The sequence below is a fragment of the Rattus norvegicus genome, chromosome X, assembly GCF_036323735.1.
Source record: "Rattus norvegicus strain BN/NHsdMcwi chromosome X, GRCr8, whole genome shotgun sequence".
Lineage (NCBI taxonomy): Eukaryota > Metazoa > Chordata > Mammalia > Rodentia > Muridae > Rattus > Rattus norvegicus.
Genome location: NC_086039.1, coordinates 119483794 through 119504945, shown reverse-complemented (window position 1 = coordinate 119504945; position 21152 = coordinate 119483794). Strand labels below are relative to the sequence as shown.

The 21152-nt window shown below is 39.7% G+C and overlaps 1 protein-coding gene across 1 annotated transcript; it reads left to right on the top strand.

The window, feature by feature from the left end:
- Window positions 1-6224: 6224 nt before the first annotated feature.
- On the top strand, window positions 6225-19793 carry Tesl (testis derived transcript-like). Its single transcript, NM_001113750.1, has 2 exons — window positions 6225-6344; window positions 18469-19793. The coding sequence occupies exon 2, from the start codon at window positions 18471-18473 to the stop codon at window positions 19689-19691; it is 1221 nt and encodes a 406-aa protein (NP_001107222.1). The 5' UTR covers window positions 6225-6344; window positions 18469-18470; the 3' UTR covers window positions 19692-19793.
- The last annotated feature ends 1359 nt before the right edge of the window (window positions 19794-21152 follow it).

The following is a 21152-nucleotide window of genomic DNA, read 5'->3' as shown; positions in this document are numbered from 1 at the left end:
AGTTTTGACTATCAGAAAGAACCTAATAGCAGCCATACTATAAAAGAGATTAATAAATGCTGTTTTATGAATTTTAGGAATTCTTATATGATCCTTATTAAGAATTAAGAAGTTACTTACTCATCCATAAGGCATCATTACAAGACAGTGCATCTTTGTTGTTCTGCAGAGATCTGCTCAAAACAATGGGCTAGTACCTAGCGATTGTCATATATGTTTAACAATAACAGGAAAAATATTAATAGCAGGAATTTTTCCTAAACTGATTGTCTCCTGGGCCTTGCAAATCTGTCATGGATTATTTATTAATTCCAAACAGTCTCATCTCAGCAAGATCACCTGCTAGTTATTAGCTTGTCCTATGGTTGCTCCTAACAGTTGTTTAATTTCATTCATTTTGATGGCCCTCAGGGATACTCTCCTGTTTCCCCCTCCTATATTTGATCAAGCTTCCCTTTTCTTCTCCTCCTCCCTTCTCCATCCCAGGTCCCTCCCTCCCTCTACCTCTCTTGATTGCTTTCTTCTCCCTCCTAAGTGGGCTTGAAGCATCCTTACTTAGGCCTTTCTGATTGCTAACCTTCTTAAGTTCTGTGGATTGTATGGTAGGTATTCTGTATTTTTGGCTAATATCCATTTATTAGTGAGCATATATCATGCATGCCGTTTTGGTTCTGAGTTACCTCACTCAGGATGATATTTCTAGTTCCATTAATTTGCCTGCAAAACTTTATAATGTTCACATTATTAATGGCTGAAAGTTGTCCCAGAGAACTCATACAGTCCACCGCTAGTAGAAAGAAAGGCCATCAAGTTGAAGACTAGGGTTGGCATCCCACAGTCAAAAACCCTGATCCAGAATTGTCCCTGTCTAAAAGAACTGCAGGGACAAAAATGGAGATGAAACTGCGGGGAAGTCCAGTGACCAGCCCAAATTTGGACCCATCTCAATGGGGGCTCCAAAACCTGACACTAGTACTGATGCTATAGTGTGCTTACAGAGAGGAGCCTTACATTGCTGTCCTCTGAGAGGCTCAACAAGCATCTGACTGTAACAGAGGCAAATACTTACACCCAATCATTGGGCTGAATCCCAGGACCCCTGTGGTTTAATTAAGGAAAGGCTAGAAGAAAAGGAGGAATAGGGTTCAATTACCCTGAATCCACAAGATCCCTTAGATAATGAGCTGCCAATCAGGCAGCATGCACTAGCTGGCCTGAGGCCCCAGATTTTATATATATGTCAATCACAGGACTGCCTGGTCTGGCATCAGTGAGAGAAGAAGCAGGTAACCCTCAAGGGACTTGAGGCCACATGGAATGTCAAGGTCTGGCAGGAGGATGGGTAGTGGAGATATCCTCTTGGAGATGGAAGAAGAAGGTAGGGATATGAAGAATGGTGGGAGGGTAAAGCAGGAGGGGAGTAATGACTAGACTGTAAAAAATTAAAAGTAATAAAAAGTGTAAGCAGTATTTACCTATAAATCCAGCACAGGATGACAATGGACACCATCATTTGGCAAAGCAGCACAATTTTGCCAATATCATATCCAATAGAAAGCTAATATACAAAATTTGTAAAGTACATAAGAATCAGGACAGATACACAACAGAAAAATTGAGTACAGATATAAAAAGAGAATTCTCCAGAGAAGAAACTCAAATTACAAAGAAGCACTTAAAGAAATAATCAGCAACCTTAGTCATCGGGAAATGAAATTCAGAACTATTTTGAGGCTTCATCTTATACCAGACAGAATTGCCAAGATCAATATAACAAATGAGGGCTCATGCTGCTGAGCATGTGAAGTAAGGGGAGCATTCACCTAGTGAGAGTGAAACTTGTACAGCTGCTATACAAATCAATGTGGCAGTTTCTCAAGAAGCTGGGAATAGCTTTATCTCAAAATCCAAATATAAAATTCTTGGGCATAAACCAAAATGATATTTCAACCTTTCGTATAAACACTTGCTCAATCATGTACTTTACGCCTCATTCATAATAGCCAGAAATTGGAAACCACTTGGATCCCCATAAATGAATTAATTAGTGGCTAAAGGAAATGTGGTACATTTACACTATACAATTTATTAAACCATTAAAAAAGAATTTTAAGTCTAGGTTTGACTTTAATAGGAATACAAATAAGAATTGATTTAGATCTCATGGGAAAAATAAAAACAGTCCCTTCTGTAGATGAATGAATAATTGTATTATAATCCTAAAATCTAGTCATCAACATAGTCGTTATTAGTAACATCCTTTAGTGTATAGGGTCTTAACTTGGCCCAGGGGGTAAACTTGACTTCTGGTGATACAGTTAATATCACTTTTTGCCCTTCAATTTGAGAGTCACTATCTTTTTGGTGACTGTCTCCTCACCCTCTGCTATTGTCTTTGATACCCCTAGGCTAGAGGAGCCAGAGGGGAATTCACAATATTTCATTGGATCTATATAGAGTGACAGATAAATGCCTGTTCCCAAATTTATTCTCAAGATGTAAAAATAGGGCACGTTATTGAATCAGGAGGTTAGAATGTGCATATGTATAAGGCTATTGCTGGAAATCAGTAAGAATCTGATATTTGAAGAATAAGTAAGAACAATATTTGAAGGTTTATAAACTAAGGGACAAATCAACAGTCAGTTCTGTTTGTTTGTCTTAATAAAAGGAAGTATTAACAAGCAAATCTATATCTGCAACATGAATTCCTTCTATACAATTAGATAAACCACAAATAAGGTTAAGTATCCGCCTGTTGAATAGAAAAAGCTTTCACAAATTTTTGTTAAAAAACCTGTTTGTATAAGAAAATTCCATAGCTTACCAGCTGAATCATAAGGACTTCCTATATTTCCTATAGTCATCAAAGAATGAAATTCAAACATCTATAAAATTCTATAATGCTCTTAAAAACTGATTCTTAATTGAAACATTTTAATACAGCAAGAATCAAACCCATATAATTGTTGATATTGGGTACTCCTCTGATTTACTAATTGAGAAAGAAGAGTAAGATAAACAGTATTTTATGTTCTTGTGGTGTAAACAAATTGATGGTAGAGATTTATCTTCTTGTACTATAACACCTGTGGGAGAGAATTTAGTAAGGAAAATAATAAGTTTAAAGGCAATGAAGAATCCACTTGAAACACAAAAGCCTCTTTTATCTAATTCTAATAACTACAGTGCATTTCTTAGCTCTCATGTTAATATGTGACAACTACCCAACACTAGAGTTGAAATATTTATTAGTTAGTGCATCTGAAATATTAAGTGCAGTTCCTGAGAAATTTAGAAATCAATTCTGTTTCCTTGTCATGCCCTAGCTTGCCTACATTGTAAACTTTACATTTTCATAGGCTCTACTAAATCCTTATCAGGAAGGACAGAGAATTAAATATTAGATTGACTAGTAAACTCCTCACTCCATTCTTAGGGATGATTTTCAGACAATGGAAGATACATATCTAAAGGCAGACCCAGTAAGGGAGATGAAGGAGTTAGTGGCACTGTTTTTAAATTTAATTTTGCCTGAAAATCTCCATTTTTACCTTTTTTAAGGTTTGGTTTTCTACTTTATATTCATACAAGGCATTAACCTCTTTCATATGACTAATATCCTCTTTATTTTACTTAAGTATTTTAATAACAGCCTCAATTAATGTCCGAGTGACCCAAAGTTGAACAGGTGTCTCTTTCCCCTTTTTATATACATTTTCACTATTCTTTGGTCACTGTACCATACTTCATGTAAAGTCTCTTCATCTGGAAACCAGGTATTGCAATAACCATGAACAATGTTCAAGCAATCTGATAATTTTAAATTTGATACTTTTGCTTCTCCTTAGAAAAATAATGTACAAGTTCAACATAAGATAAAGTTCTCCCTGGTTTCTGCCCCATTATATTCACTGTTTTAGGGTTTTACTGCTGCTAACACATACAATTGGCAAGGAAAGACTTATAGAAACAACATTTAATGGGGGCTAGCTTAAAGGTTCAGAGGTTCAGTCCATTATCATCACAGCAGGAACATAGCAGCATCCAGGCAGGCATAGTGCAGGAGTAGCTGGGTGTTCTACATCTTCATTTAAAGGCTGCTAGTGGAAGGCTGATTTCCAATTGGCTAAGGTAAAGGTAAAGGTAAAGGTAAAGGTAAAGGTAAAGGTAAAGGTAAAGGTAAAGGTAAAGGTAAAGGTAAAGGTAAAGGTATTAAAGTCCATGCCCAGAGTGACACACCTTCTCCAACAAGGCCTGTCAGAGTGGTCTGTAATCCATTTGGTCATTTTGGCATGCCTGGCTACCCAGGTCAGAAGGGAAATATTAAATTCTTTTAGACGAATAGAACTGAGGATTCTATGAATAGAGGTAGATTTTTTGAGGAAACCTTTGTCAGTATATGTTAATTTAGAATTTGTTTGAGAAAAATAAAAATCTTAGTGAGTTTTCAAGTCAGTGGCTTGGTCTGAAGCCCCCATAATCAGAATTTGTATCAAGCACACTTGAAATGAAAGTGTGTATCTAAAGTTGCCTGGTTCAAAAAAAAAATAGAATGTAGTCATCTTCCTTGACATAGTATGCATGTCAGAAGTTCTTCATTGCATCACATTCGAAACAACAGTTTACCTTAGACTGAAGAAAAATCGAGGAACCATTTATTTGAAAAAAAGTATTTGAGGCTCACTCCATAAGATCAGAAAATTATGTGAGAATACCCACATTAAATTAATGTCTAAGCCTTCTTTGAAAAACTGGAATGATTTGAAGCTCACTTTGATTCGGTGGGAACATCAGGTGCATCCTTAATCAAAGGTAGAAGGGGTGATTACCTTGGATAGAGGAGGTCACTAGTGACAGGAGAAATAATCATAGTGTGAAAAAATCTCATGATACTCTGAACCAAACTAAAAAAATTAAATTGACTACCATATCATATGAGGTCCTACTATTGCCTCACCTTTATCTATTCTTCAGAGTCTAGGGTATCCATATGTTTAGCTGAGTCTGCAAGGAACAAAGTATAAATACAAGGATGGAAGAAAAGCTTGGGTATGTATGGCAAAATGATTGCTTCCTAAGAATTATGTTCACCTGAAGATAACTGAGCAAGATTATTAATATCAAACCATATCAGGTGACTTTACTCTAGGATGAGTCTCCTTGTTTTGATTTCCATGAACTTGAACCAGAAGGAGTAATGTTCCTTGGTCAGAGGTGAAGTAGCCAATGTGCTCTTGCCATGAAAGAGATGTCCTGAGAGCCCATTGAGTCAAAGGGGTGAGTTTTAAGGCCTTAATCATCAGAGAAAAAAAAACTACTAAAATTTTGGAAAGGGGAAAGTTCCTAGACCACGTTGGACAGAAGTGGAATATCTCCATTTTTACTTTCTGTAGAGGAGGATGGTTTAGGTAGGCACTCCGAGTCTCCATGTCTTCAGATAACTCTATAAAATTCGTGGCTCTTAAGTACTATATTGCTGGCTTAACAGAAAATTGAGGTTTCTTTTGATAGGTTGTTTCAACATCCTGGGATCTATTCCCTGCTTAAACTTACAGTGAGCCATGCTGGTGTGGATGTAGAGCACAGGTATCTTTCTTGTGAGCAGCTTAAAGACAGATGGCCTTGGATTCAGACTGAGCCCCCACACCCACTGCATTGCCATGGACTCTAATTCAGAGTTCTCTAAGTTGTTTTTGTTTTGTTGTTAAAATGTATTGATAGTCAGTAATGTTTGATGTCTCTTAGTTGGATCGTAGACCTGAGTCAGCAAGGAACAGAAAGAATTTCCTATGCATTCTTGTTCACAGGGATTCAGAATCAAGCACACTGCAGCAGAGCATGAAAGTTTGATGTGCAGATCTAGGGCACAGGGTGAGTTCTGCAGATTACTTCATCAGAGGAGCATGTCTTAAAATCCTGCTGAAGAAGACTAAAGTGTTTTTATTCAAAAACAGTATGTTATAATGCTTGCCCCCTGGCATACCATTAAAGTCAGGGGCTACTATCATTAGAGGAAATAAGTCTAAGGCCTTCTTCAGAAGCTGTTCCAACAGGATGTCAGCCCCCTTGAAGTCAAGGATTAGTTTAATTCGGACATATTCTGGGCATATATAAGACTTGATAGAGTTATTAACTGGAGGCAGAAATTGTTCTGATTCTAGAAGGATAGGACTGAAGCTCCATTGTGACTGCATAAATTCCATTGCACATTGATTCTGAAAGGGCTATATAGATGTGGCCTTCTTGGGACACTGAAGTGATCTGAAGTACTTTGCTTAAAAGTTTTATCTCACGATACCTTCAGTCATAGAGAATGTGTATGACACCCTTGATCTGAAAGCGTAAGTCTGGAGTCCATTTGGGCAATTAGTGACTATCTCGGGTTTCCTGCTTTTCAAAGGAATGGTGTGCCAATGGCCCCTTGAACACTAGGGAGTGTCTAACACCTTTGCTATCAAGGGGGTACATCTAAAACACCCTTGAGTTACTGGTGAAAGTTATGAGCCACATTGGTTTTAGCACATTGGTTTTAAGGCCAGTGGAGCTACTGGGGAAGATTTGAGGATCCCTGGTTCTGTACGGACAGATTAGATGCCCACTTGGTCCATACAGTAATTTGGAAGACCTGTCATTCTGAAGTGGTATGTTCAAACCCTGTTTGAGAATTAGTGGAACATATTTGGGTTCCTAGTTTAGACAGAGTATGCCTGAAAACCCTTTGAACTCTTTAGAATGACTTGAGCTCCACTTCAGACATTGGGAAAAGTGTAAGTCTTACTGGTTCTGAAGGAATATATCTGAGAAGGCATTATCAGAAACAAAATTTGGAGAACTATTAGATAGAAGGAGAATGATTGCAGCATCCACAAACAGGAACTATTAAGGATACTATTCTTTAGAGGCAGAAAGCCTCATAATGTGTTGGGAAACCTGGGGAGGTCAAAGAGTTTCGTGAGTAGCAGGTGAAGATCAAGGGTCAACTTGTGCAGTAGGGAAGACCTGAATATTTCCTTACACATTCTTAATGGGAACCTAAGACATCTATATCATGCAGGCCAGTCTGTGGTGTAGTTAATTTCCAACATGCTTGGAGGCATTTCTCAGCTAGGCCTCCTGATAAATCAGCTGCCTACTTCTGAACATGAAGGACTCTGGTGTTGTTAAAAACAGTCCCATAGCTCCTCAGATAAAGGGTGAATTTCCTTCATACCCATCCTGAGGTAGTGACTGTCCTAGAATAATTTGTTTATGTGCAGACATTTTTTGCCCTGATTGATGTGATAGAGAATATTCCAGAGTACCTAGTGGAGATAAGGTAGGCTCCAGAGAATTTTAGGAAGATGGAAAATATTTCAGATAAATTGGGGAAGTTGCTGAAGATTCTAAATTATTCCATCAAGATGTGGAAAGTCCAAAATTGTTTGGGGAGGATAGGAAAAGGTCTCTAGCATCTTGGAGGGGAAAATTTAAAAAAAAAAACTTGGTGCCCATGAGAAAGACAGTGAATTTGTTTCAGACCCTGAGGTAGACAGAACAGATTTGAAGAACCTTTGGGAAGATGGCAATGCTTTTAATTTGCTGTTATAAAATTGGGAAGATCTCTGAGTTTCCAAGCAAGGAGATCTGAGCCCTAGATCATCTTTTTTACAGGACAAAATTTCTCTACTCACCATCTGGTGAAAGTTTCACAGTTTCTTGGCAAGATCTTGATGTTTCTAGAACACACTGGGAAGCCTGGGGAGGTCTCAGAGACAATGAAACAGGATGAGACACTCCTAAATCCATTTGGGTAGATGGTGAAGGTTCCAAATCTTGGAGTAATGCATGTGATATTCCTGGCTTGCCCTGTGTACAGGTGAAAACTTCCAAAATGCCCTGTGAAGGCAGGCAGTGTCTGCCAGCTTCTTGGGCAGATAACAAAGGTCCTGAACTCACTTGAAAAGTTAGGGACATTGCCAAAGGCCTAGGGAAGATGATATAGATCCTAATGTTTCCTGTCCAAATAAAAAAATTACCATGGGACTTTTGGACAAATTCATAGATCTGAAGAGTCTAAAGCAGATGGATCTGTTTGGTGGAAACTTTGAGAAGAATTAAACGACTCAGTTGGTCCCTGACGTGACAAAATTCAAAGTTCCTGCCTTTTTGGAGCATGATGGGTCAATCCCAAAAACATTGGGGTAAATGCTGAATGTTCTACTGTGCACTGTATAGAAGTGCATGATATTCCTGTACCTTGCATGTGTAGGCACAGACTAGAAAGCCCTTAGGCATATAAAGAATTTCCTTGAGACCTTTGTATAGATGTGAACCAACATATGGTCCCATTTGTAGATGGGAAGGAACCCACAGTTCCTTGAGCATAATAAGATGCTTTTAATGCCTTGCTTCAAGGAAGAAAGTCTCAGAGGTTCAGGAGCAACTTAAGAAGTTTTGATGTATACACAATTGACTAAGCAACGATGGAAAGTATAAGAGGCCCCTAAGCTGATTGCAAAGGTGTTAGATACTCTTGACCAGATGAGAAAGTTGCTGTACCCCCTTGGCTATAAGATCAGTGTCTACCAGATTCTGGAAGTGATGCTGGCAAATCTATATTCTTGGAAGCAGATTGAGAAGGTTCCACATACTCTCTCACACATGCTAAATGCTCCAAGGTGCTCTAAATACACTTTTATTGTTCCCAAATCCCTGTGGAATATGCTGAAGGACCTGAAACACTTTGGTTCGAGAAAAATTACTTTACACAGGCAAAGTACTCTCTTCAGACCTGGAAAGTTCCTTGGGCTTTCAAGGGGATAACAAAGGTCCTTGAACCCCTGGTATAGATAGGGAATGCTGCTGAACACCTAGTGCAAATGTGGAATGTTCTGGATCTGTTGGTAAAGACAAAAAGGATTCTTGAGATTTATGAATAGGTTGTAAAGATCTAATAGCCATTGGGTAAGATGGTAAACATAGTTAAGCATGTTGGGCAGATAGAGAATATCTTATATCTGCCTGGCAAGAAGTTGGATGATTCAAAGTCTGATGTGGACAGTTTTGGGGACCTTAGGCAGATTGCGAATGTCCCAAAGCCCCTTGGGATGATGTCCAAGATCTTAGAGTTCCTTGTGCAGATAGGGAAATTACCAGAGACATTTGATCAGATGGGAAAGCTTCTGGTAGCACTTGGGAACTTTGTGCTGACCCAGAGGAATTGGTTTTGATAGCATATGTCCTTGTTTTGCAGACATAGAATGCCCTAGTGTGGCTTGTGCAGATAAGAAATGCCACACCAACAATGCCCTTAGCAGATGGGGAAGTCTTATGGTTCCTTGTTCAGATGTGGACACTCTCAGATTTCCTTTTTTCTGATAGGCAAGGTTTCACAGGCCCTTGATCAGATTGAGACCATGACAGAGTCACTTGTTTCAATGCACAAAGACACAGATATTCACCTGGAGGTGTTGATATAAAAGGTCCTATAACCTCTGAAGCAGATTAAAAGGATTTCTATACAAATGGCAAGTGTGCCAATGTACTCTGAATCATTTTGTATTGTCACCAAAACCCTGTGTAATTTGCTGAAGGTTCTAGAATACTTTGGATGGGTTATGAGGAACTTTGCACTTACAAAGTTCCCTTGGCAGCTGTGCAAAGTTCATTGGGACCTTGAGAAGACAGCAAAGGTCCCAGAGTTCCTGTACTACATAGACGATGTCCCTGAGCACTTGATTCAGATGATTAATGTTGTACTTACCAAGGTGAAGATATAAAAGATCTGTAATTATCCTGGATAAATGGGAAAGGTTCAATTTTCCTTGAGAAGGATGATGAACATTGTATAGTATCTTGAGGAGACAGAAAACTCCAGAGTCTCCAGAAAAAAAGTTGTATGTTTCAAAGACTTTTGAACAGATGACAGTTCCTACAGTTTCTTATTTAGATATAGACAGTTTCAGAGACCCATGTGCAGATATGGAAGTTTCCAGAACCCCTTGTGAAGATGACAAAGATCCAAAAGTACATTGCACCTGTAAGGAAATTACCAGAGGCACTTGGACAAATGGAAAATTCCCAGTTCTTGCTGATCAGTTTATAACCCAGAGCCTCTGAGATAGAAGGCAAATGTTCTTCAGTTTACTTAGCAGTTCTGAGATGTCCAAAAGTGGCTTCTGCATACAGGGTAGCTTGTTCAATTGTCCAAGCACCAGAATAGATGGTGAGAGATGGTGAGCATAATAGAGAACCTTGTGCTTTTGCATTCAGTTCCAGAGTTGCTTATGAATACAGGCAAGTTCCCACAGCTTTTTGCAAAGATTGAGAAGGAGATGGATTTGTTGATGTTGGTGAGGAAAGTCCAAGAGGCTTTGGGGTGAAACAATGTTCCTGTAGTCCTTAGCACACATAGAGACATTCCCAAAGCATCTCAGGCAAGACAAATACTTATGTGTTCACTGGAGAGACTTCAATGATTCCAGAATCTTTTAGGAAGATAATTACTGCTTGAGAGACTGTTGAGTATATGGTGACAAGTTCTGCATTCTCTGAGCAGATAAGCAAAGTTTGGTAGATAGCAAATATGCTAGGTCCCTTGAGACTACTAAAGAAGATTCTTCTATATCTGTGATAATATAGTGAAAATCCTGTAGGTCTTGAGGGAAAAGGCTAAGGGTGTGTAGTCCCTTGGGCAGATAACAAAGCATTCTGAGATTCTACCATGGATGGTAAGTGCCCTAGCTTATTTTGGAAAGATTCTGAATACTCTAGAGACCCTGGGGTAGATGTCAAATAACTCAGAGTCCCCTGGACAGACACAGAATATTGTAAAGTACTCTGCTTACATCTCAAATTTGGTAGAGCACCTGAAATAATTTGAGAAGGTTTCTGAGAACATGGTGCTATTGATAAAATTTTTGGTCCCTGGGGAAGATAACAATATTTTTTAATATTTCCTTTGTAGATGAAGAACTTGGAAACTTTCTAGAGGATTATAAATATTTCAGAATATCTTGCATAGATAATGTCTAGAAGCCTTCTGAAAAGAATTGAAATTTTTCATAGGTCCTCGTTCAGATGGCAAGTTTCTAGGCTACTAGTTTCAGATATGGGCAGTCTTATAGCCCTTCTAGGAGATAGAGAATTTTTCTCAATCCCCTATGTAGATTACAATATTCTCGGATTCCTGTGAGCATATTGAGTTGATACTAGAGACCAAATATTACATAGTGAATATCCTACAATGCCTTGTTATGATATAAACTAACAAAGACTATCTTCTGATTTTTATTTTGAGCCTTTCCCTTGGTCAATTGCCAATCCCTTAATGTAGATGGCAAAGCATACAGATTCTGTTTGGTATGTGTATATTGGGTTGTTACCAAAAGGTCTATGACCTATGGAGTAGATGGAGAAGGTGTTTGTACAGGTTCTACAGAGAGTGAATCTTTTACACCTTCCCTGGCAGATAGCAATGACTCTTTAGATGCCTGGCAAGATGAGGAAGATACCAAAGCCGCTGTAGTAAAAGATCAATGTGGAGCAGAAAGGGAAGTTCCTTTGGCTTCTATTATGATGGAGAAAATTCTGTCTTCACACATTTATCAAATGTACAAGCTTTCTGTGTTCTTATTTTGAGGGTTGTATAATTCCTGGAGATAACAAAAGTCATAGAACCCCTTGTGTGTATGGTGAAGGATCCAACATTCCCTCTTTTGGTATGCACAGTTCAACAGATCATTCAGAAGTTTGCAAATGATCTAGTTGTGTAGGGTAAATGGGTCAGTTTGTAAAATACCTGGTATACTTGGTGAGTTTCCTAGAAACTCTGAAGATAGAAAAGGTCTTTGAATACTTCTGTTAGGTTGGTAAGGTCCCTGGGAACCTAAGACAGATATTGAATATTGGTGAGAACCTTGTATCAATAGAGAAAGTTTTGAAAGCTCCTGTAAAGCAGTAAGAGGTTTCAGTGGACTTTCAGGAAATAATACATTTTCTACCCTACTTTTTGTAGCTCTGTACAGTTCCATAACCAATTGCATTAAGAAGCAAATGTTCTACTGATCCTTGAGAAGCTGACAGTGAATCCATAATCACTTGTAGAGATAAGGAATTTTCTAAAGACCTTTGAGCAAAGGCCATAGATTCTTGAGTTCCTCTTGCAGAGGAAGAAGATTCCACAACCATTCCAGCATATTGTGAATGCTATGGTGTGTCATTTCCTAATGAGGAAAGTACTGTATGCCCTGGAGCAAAGGACAAACTCTGGGAGTCCCACAAATACTTGGAGAAAATCCCAGCCCAGTTTGAGAAGGTGTCAAAGTTCTGAGTCTCTCCTTGGCCTGTTGGCAATGTTTCAAATACCCCGGAAAATGTTCTAAATGTTCTGGACCCACTTGGTTAGATAGTGAAAGACCCAGAGTTCCTTTAGCAGATATGGAAAGTGCTACATGGTCTTTGGCAGACAGCATATATTCAACAGCCCATGGAACAAATATATAGGAGTGCAGACCACATGTAGGAGAATTTTCTACATCCTTAGAGTTAGATGTTAGTTTCAAGAGCCTCCTGGGCAGATGTCAATCATTTGTGAGCACCCTGATTAGTTGTGGAATTTTTCAGAGCACCTACACTTGGAAGTCAAAGTTTTAAAGCATTATTTTCACATTGAAAATGTCTTATAGCTGCTCTGTAAAAAAGCAGGATTCCTCAGAGCCATTACAGCTGGTTTCAAAGTTAGTATAGTCCCTTGTGCTAAGGTAGGCAGTTCTAGAGTTCTTTGGGCTGACAGTGAAAGTCCCTCAGCCCCTTGGGCTGATGTTAAATATCTGAGATTTCATTGTGCAGGTAAGATCCCACAGGATCCTGGTCAGACAGCACATGTCTTGGAAACCCTGAGACATTTGTCAAATGTACCAGAGATCACTGAGCATGTAAATATGCCCAATATCCACTTCTACAGATAACAATGGTCCTTGGCACTCCAAAGGAAGTCAGGGAAGGTTCCATAACACGTACACAAGACAATTTCTTAGCGTAGAAGTGGGCAGTTCAAGAATCAGTTGTGTAAATTGGTACTGTCCCAACAGTCCCTTGGGCAGAGGGCAGAGGTGCTATACTTCCTTCTGAGGATGAGGGAATTTTCTTTTGCTATTGCATAGATAGTATGATGTTTATGGCCCCTGATCCATTTTGAAGTAAATCTAGAACTCCATGACATTCAACAAACACAATGACAACTCGGGAATACTGTTAGGAGATAGGAGATATTTGAAGATATCTTGGTCTGATAAAGACATTGGGAAGTCCCTATTTTCAAAGGGAGCATCACTGTCTCCAATGTTTAGTGTCCCTTTTCATACTAGAAGAATGTTGGAATCTTCTTTTCTGTGGGACAATAGAGTTGAGAATATATCTTTGACCCTCTTCTGTAGATGAGGACAATCCTTGTTCCCTCTGACAGATTGGCAAGTTTTCAGATGCCTGGGGAAGATAATGAGGGTGCTATATCACTTTGTGTATAGGCAGGAAAACCAGGGTCCCTTAGGTGGACTCAGGAGTTTCTACCACTTCTTTTGTATGTGTGGAAATATTTGCATATACAGGAGATAATATAGTGTATTTCATACCACTTATCCCAGGAAGCTTCCTTCCACTTATTACCCATCTGAGTAACACTTGCTTATTTAGTAACCATGTACAAGTCTTGCTCCATAGGGATAGCAGGTTATAAGGCAGCAACAACTCACATGATCTCACCATGAACACAATATAATATCTTCCAGATCCAAATTGTCTGCAGATCAACCCAGACCATGTTTAAAACACAAGATGTTTGATAACCTTTCCTCTTTTTCCCTTTTTCTCTTTCATGTATTTGGCATTAAATCTTTGTGTTCTGGATGAAGAGGTCACCTAGTTTCTTGATATTGTGATTATGGACAAATTGATGCCATTTGCATTTCTAGTACTAAAATAAACAGAGGAAAGCAGGGGCTTGGAGACTTTGGTCATGGCAATGTAAGCTGAGAGTCTGGAGCCTGTAGTTATGGTTATTTAAAACATCTTGTTTGTGACTAGTATTTAAAGGTAAGTATTAAGAGGGACTTTTCTTATTTCAAAGGACATTGGTAGGTATTTACAAACCCCAACTATAATTTCTTTCAATATAGTCATTCCAGAGGGATTGTTTTCTTGGACAATAAAGGAGAAAAAAATTAATCTGTTATGTCCTTCCTTTGACATTGATCTGAAGACGTTGCTAAACATATATCAAGTAGAGAGCTTCAGAGCTTGTGTGCTTATTGAAAACATGTGTTTTTAAGGCACCAATGTTGATTCTGAGGGGAATGTGATCACACAGTGTTTGTGAAAAAGGAAGCATGACAGAACTGAGCTGTGTCTCTCACAGCTGAACTTGCTGGTGTACCGTACATACTTTACATCTGACTTCCAAATGATTGTGGCTTGGACGATCTGATAATACACTGCCTGTCTCAAATGATTGTTTCATGCTTAGATTGGACCGATTGATAAGTGGCTAGCAGAATAAAAAAAAACTTACCCAAAATATGATCTATAATCATAATTTTAGAATTTTAAAACAAGTTGGAATCACATTGACTTAATTCTTTCCTTATCTGGACAGATAAGGAAATGACATGAAAATCATTGAATGTAGCTGGTGACGCTGTAGGACCAGACCACAGTTTTCTTGACTTTTCTTCATTGATATTTCTTTATTTTCACAGTTCTGTTTTCTTTGTTCTTGACTATTTATAACTATACAATTCTCATATCTAGAAGGTACTATCTAGCAGCAGGCATCTGGTCCTCTGGCTCTTACAGTGCCTCCCATACATTGTTCACTGGTACTATTGTAGGTATATCAGTGGGTTTCAGTATGCCATAGTCCGTCATCCTCTGAACTTTTAGCAGTTGTAGATTTTGAAAATAGTTTCCCTTTACTGCCAAGAGATGTTTCTTTGATGAGGAGTGAGGTAGACACTTATCTATAGTTATAAACTTATGTATTTAGACTAGTCTACTGGTTTATAAACATGGCAGTAGGTTCTTCTTTAGTGTCCATAAACTCTTAGCTGTAGACAATTTTTTGGTTTTCAGTACCAGCCATAAATCTCTATTTACAGGGTCTGTCTTAAGTCTAAGTAGACAGCTGTTGGCTACTCATCAAAAAAAAAATAGCACTATTGCACCATCATGGATATCTTGCCAGGGAAGTCACTGTAAAATCTAGATTTATAGCTGGATAATCCAGCAAATTGTTTTTTCCTTTGTCATTCTTCATAATAGCTTTCGGTTACATGATTGACAGATCCCGGCAATGTGGCTTCCAGATAAGTTCTAGAATGTAATGATATTTTTATCCTGAGCACATTCTGAAAACTCTTTAGGTTTCAATTAAATCATCTGTAAAGAACAGATGAAAATAGTGCCTGCTTCCTATATATAGTGTGAGGTTCTGCAAGATTTAAATAGTAAATGTAATAGAATACTGTTTCTGGTATTTAATAAATATTTGTCATTGCTGCGATTATACTTCCATAATTTAAAGTAATCCTTTAATTGTAATTCCTAAACTCTTTATACATTTGTCTGCTTTTAAGTCTCTGCCCTCTGTGTTCTCCCTGTACTTGTATTCAAGTCACATAAGGGGCAATGACACAAATTCATGAGTTTTGTGATTTCAGTATTTGTAGTCTTTTCTTTTTATCTTTATTAACTTGAGTATTTCTTATTTACATTTCGATTATTATTCCCCTTCCAGGTTTCTGGGCCAACATCCCCCTAACCCCTTCCCCTCGTCTTCTATATGGGCGTCCCCTCCCCATCCTCCCCCCATTACCACCCTCCCCCCAACAATCACGTTGACTAGGTGTTCAGTCTTGGCAGGACCAAGGGCTTCCCCTTCCACTGGTGCTCTTACTAGGCTATTCATTGCTACCTATGTGGTTGGAGCCCAGGTTCAGTCCATGTATAGTCATTGGGTAGTGGATTAGTCCCTGGAAGATCTGGTTGGTTGGCATTGTTATTCATATGAGGTCTTGAGCCCCTTCAAGCTCTTCTAGACCTTTCCCTGATTCCTTCAACGGGGGTCCTAATCTCAGTTCAGTCTATTGCTGCTGGCATTCACTTATGTATTTGTCGTATTCTGGGTGTGTCTCTCAAGAGAGATCTACATCTGGTTCCTGTCACCCTGCACTTCTTTGCTTCATCCATCTGATCTAATTGGGTGGCTGTATATGTATGGGTGACACGTGGGGCAGGCTCTGATGGGTGTTCCTTCTGCCTCTGTTCTAAACTTTGCCTCCCTATTCCCTTCCAAGGGTTTTCTTGTTCCCGTTTTAAAGAAGGAGTGAAGCATTCACATTTTGGTCATCCTTCTTGAGTTTCATGTGTTCTGTGCATCTAGGGTAATTCAAGCACTTGGGCTAATAGCCACTTATCAGTGAGTGCATACCATGTATGTTGGGCTTTACCATTTATTATCCTTTGTGGCACTGGATTGGTAGAAACATATTGTGTAAATTTGGTTTTGTCATGGAATATCTTGGTTTGTCCATCTATGTTAGTTGAGAATTTTGATGGATACAGTAACCTGGGCTGGCATTTGTGTTCTCTTAGGGTCTGTATGGAATCTGTCCAGGATCTTCTGGCTTTCATAGTCTCTGGTGAGAAGTCTGGTGTGATTCTGATAGGTCTGCCTTTATATGTTACTTGACCTTTTTCCCTTACTGCTTTTAATATTCTTTCTTTATTTTGTGCATTTGGTGTTTTGACTATTATGTGACAGGAGGAGTTTCTTTTCTGGTCCAATCTATTTGGAGTTCTGTAGGATTCTTGTATGTTTATGGGCATCTCTTTCTATATGTTAGGGAAGTTTTCTTCTATGATTTTGTTGAAGATATTTACTGGTCCTTTGAGCTTGGACTCTTCACTCTCTTCTATACCTATTATCCTTAGGTTTGATCTTCTCATTGAGTCCTGGATTTCCTGTATGTTTTGGGCCAGTAGCTTTTTCCATTTTACATTATCTTTGACAGTTGTGTCGATGATTTCTATGGAATCTTCTGCTCCTGAGATTCTCTCTTCTATCTCTTGTATTCTGTTCGTAATGCTTTTATCTACGGCTCCTTGTCTCTTCCTTTGGTTTTCTATATCCTGGGTTGTTTCCTTGTGTCCTTTCTTTATTGCTTCTTTTTCCATTTTTAACTCCTTCACCTGTTTGATTATGTTCTCCTGGAATTCTTTCAGGGATTTTTGTGATTCCTCTCTATAGGCTTCTACTTGTTTATTTATGTTTTCCTGCATTTCTCTAAGGGAGTTCTTCGTGTCTTTCTTGAAGTCCTTCAGCATCATGGTCAACTGTTATTTTAAATCTAGGTCATGCTTTCCTGCTGTGTTTAGATATTCAGTGTTTGCTTTGGTGGGAGTATTGGGCTCCGATGATGCCACGCAGTCTTGCTTTCTGTTGCTTGGTTCCCTGAGCTTGCCTCTCACCATCAGGTTTTCTCTGGTGTTACCTTGTTCTGCTATTTCTGACAGTGGCTAGTGCTATAGGCCTGTGTGTCAGGAGTGCTGTAGACCTGTTTTCCTGTTTTCTTTAAGCCAGTTATGGGAACAGCGTGTTCTACTTTTGGGCGTGTAGTCTTTCCTGTCTACTGGTCTTCAGCTGTTTCTGTGGGCCCGTGTCCTAAGTCTACCAGGCAGGTCTCTTGGAGCAGAAAAGTTCATCTTACCTGTGGTCCCACGGCTCAAGTTGCTTGTTGGGGGCTGCTTTTGAGCTGTCGGTGAGGGCAGCAACTAGGAGGGTCTGTGCCGCCTTTTGCTGGAGCCCCTGTGCACCGGGATCCCAGACAGCGTTAGGTGTTTTCCTCTGGAGTTAGAAATGTGGGCAGAGTGTAGTCTCTTCTGGCTTCCCAGGCGTGTCTGCCCCTGTGAATGTGTAGCTCTCCCTCCCACGGGATTTGGGTGCAGAGAACTGTTGATTGATTCCCTTCAGGTCCCGACGGTGTCTGGACTGCATGGGGTCTGCTGTAAGAGTGCCAGTATCTTCTGGTTCCCAGAGGCCGTATACAGTTTCCTCTTGGGCCAGGGATGTGGGCAGGGATGGGCAGTATTGGTGGTCTCTCCGCTCTGTAGTCTCAGGAGTCCCCACCTGTCCAGGTGGCAAGATCTCTCTCCCAAGGGGTTTGGGTCAGTATTTGTAGTCTTACATAAAGTTTATTTTGCTTCATTTCCTTTCATGATAAAAGCAATGAGAATAGAAAATATGCTATATATGTGCTTTCAGCTTTCATTCATATTTTTGGTATCACAGCTCACCAAACATTGTGAAGCTCATAAGAAATTTGTTTGAGGGTTACATCAACAAGCGTATTAAGTGGAGTTAAAAGTGTGATCATTGATTTTTTTAAAAATTTAGAAATTCATAATAGATTTCCTTTTGTTTTCCTTCTTAAGAGATGGACTTAGGTCACAAGCCAGGATTGGGGGCCCCATGTCTAAAATGCAAAGAAAAATGTGCAGGGTTTGAGCTACACTTTTGGAGGAAAATATGTCGTAATTGCAAATGTGGACAAGAAGATCATGACATACTCCTAAGCAATGATGAGGACCAGAAAGTCGGGAGACTCTTTGAACACACTGAGTACACTAACATAATCACCAAGCTGAAGTCAGAAGGAATGCCTATGTTCAAACACAATGTTATGGCAATGACCAATCCATGTACTGCCGAGAAGAAATTCTTCAACACTGGTAGCTATGAGTGGGCTCCCCCTGTCCAGAGGCAGGAACTGGCCAGGAATTACATGGCTAAGGAGAAACTGTCATTGTCTGGTTCATGGGCAACACAGTACCTGAAGAAGCAGCTATCGAAGCAGCTTCCTGCACATGACCAGGACCCTTCTAAGTGCCATGAGTTGTCTCCCAATGAAGTTAGGGAGATGGAGCAGTTTATAAAGAAATATAAGAATGAGGCTTTGGGAGTGGGTGCCATGAAGCATCTCTCTGAGGTGAATGATCAGGGTGACAAGGTGCAGAACCCTGCCAGAGTCAGAAACACCACATCAGCATTGAGTTCTAAGGAAAAGTCTACAGAGCCTAAGAAGACCCAATATTCTTGTTACTGTTGCAAACAACCCATAAAAGAAGGAGATACAGCCATCTATGCTGAAAGAGCTGGGTACAATAAACTCTGGCACCCATCTTGTTTTATCTGCAGCACCTGTGGGGAACTCCTGGTGCACATGATTTACTTCTGGAAGAACGGGAAGCTGTACTGTGGCAGACATTACTGTGACAGTGAGAAGCCCCGCTGTGCTGGCTGTGATGAACTGATATTTAGCAAGGAATACACCCAAGCAGAAAACCAGAATTGGCATTTGAAACACTTCTCTTGCTTTGATTGTGACAAAATTCTGGCTGGAAAAATTTATGTGATGGTCAATGATAAGCCTGTGTGCAAACCCTGCTACATGAAGAACCATGCTGTGAAGTGTCAAGAATGCCAAAGTGTCATCGACCCGGAATTGCAGAGAGTAACATATAATAATTTTAGTTGGCATGCATCTTCAGAGTGCTTCCTGTGCTCCTGCTGCAGAAAGTGTCTTTTTGGACAGAAGTTCATGCCTGTAAATGGGCTGGTTTTCTGTTCCATGGAATGTAAGAAAATGATGTCTTAAGAGGAGTGTAACAAGCAGCGGAGAGCTAGAGCTGTCCACAGTGGCTTACATTTCATGATAATCTGCAATTTCAAAAAATAAAAGAAATAATTAAAAAGTAAACCAGATTTGTCCGATGTTTTTCTTTTTTCATCTTAAGAATTTTGTGTTTTAATTTTATTTTTTATTTTTTGCTATTTCTTTATTTTCTCCATCTTTACTAACTTGTGTTTTTCTTATTTATATTTCAATTGTTATTCCCTTTCCCGGTTTCCTGGCCAACATCCCCCTAACTCCTCCCCTTCCCCTTCTATATGGGTGTTCCCCTCCCCATCCTCCCCACATTAGCATGCTCCCCCAACAATCACGTTCACTGGGGGTTCAGTCTTGGCAGGACCAAGGGCTTCCCCTTCCACTGGTGCTCTTATTAGGCTATTCATTGCTACCTATGAGGTTGGAGCCCAGGGTCAGTCCCTGTATAGTCATTGGGTAATGGCATAGTCCCTGGAAGCTCTGGTTGGTTGTCCTTGTTGTTCATATGGGGTCTCGAGCCCCTTCAAGCTCTTCCAGACCTTTCTAACATTCCTTGAACGAGGGTCCCGTTCTAGTTCAGTGGTTTAATGATGGCATTTGCCTATGTATTTGCTGTATTCTGGCTGTGTCTCTCAAGAGAGATCTACATCTGGTTCCTGACACCCTGCACTTCTTTGCTTCATCCATCTTATCTAGTTTGGTGTCTGTATATGTAGGGGCCACATGTGGGGCAGGCTCAGAATTGGTGTTCCTTCTGCCTCTGTTATAAACTTTGCCTCCCTATTCCCTTCCAAGGATTTTCTTGTGCCCCTTTTAAAGAAGGAGTGAAACATTCACATTTTGGTCATCCTTCTTGAGTTTCATGTGTTCTGTGCATCTAGAGTAATTTGAGCATTTGGGCTAATATCCACTTATCAGTGAGTGCATACCATGTGTGTTTTTCTTTGATTGGGTTACCTCACTCAGGATGATATTTTCCAGTTCCATTCATTTGCCTATGAATTTCATAAAGTCATTGTTTTTGATAGCTGAGTAGTATTCCATTGTGTAGAGGTACCACATTTTCTGTATCCATTCCTCTGTTGAAGGGCATCTGGGTTCCTTCCAGCACATGTGTCTTTGTTATATGATGGGGCATTTTTTGTGTACATGCCCAAGAGAGGTATAGCTGGGAACTCCGGTAGTTCAATGTCCAATTTGCTGAGGAACATCCAGACTAATTTCCAGAATGGTTGTACCAGTCTGCAATCCCATCAACGATGGAGGAGTGTCCTCTTTCTCCACATCCTCACCAGCATTTGCTGTCACCTGAGTTTTTGATCTTAGCCATTCTGAGTGGTGTGAGGTGGAATCTGAGGGTTGTTTTGATTTGCATTTCCCTTATGTCTAAAGATGTAGAACATTTTTTAGGTGTTTCTCAGCCATTTGGCATTCCTCAGCTGTGAATTC

Bases quoted from the DNA above. Each gene is read 5' to 3' on its own strand.
- Tesl (NM_001113750.1), top strand. From the start codon at position 18,471: ATGGACTTAGGTCACAAGCCAGGATTGGGGGCCCCATGTCTAAAATGC.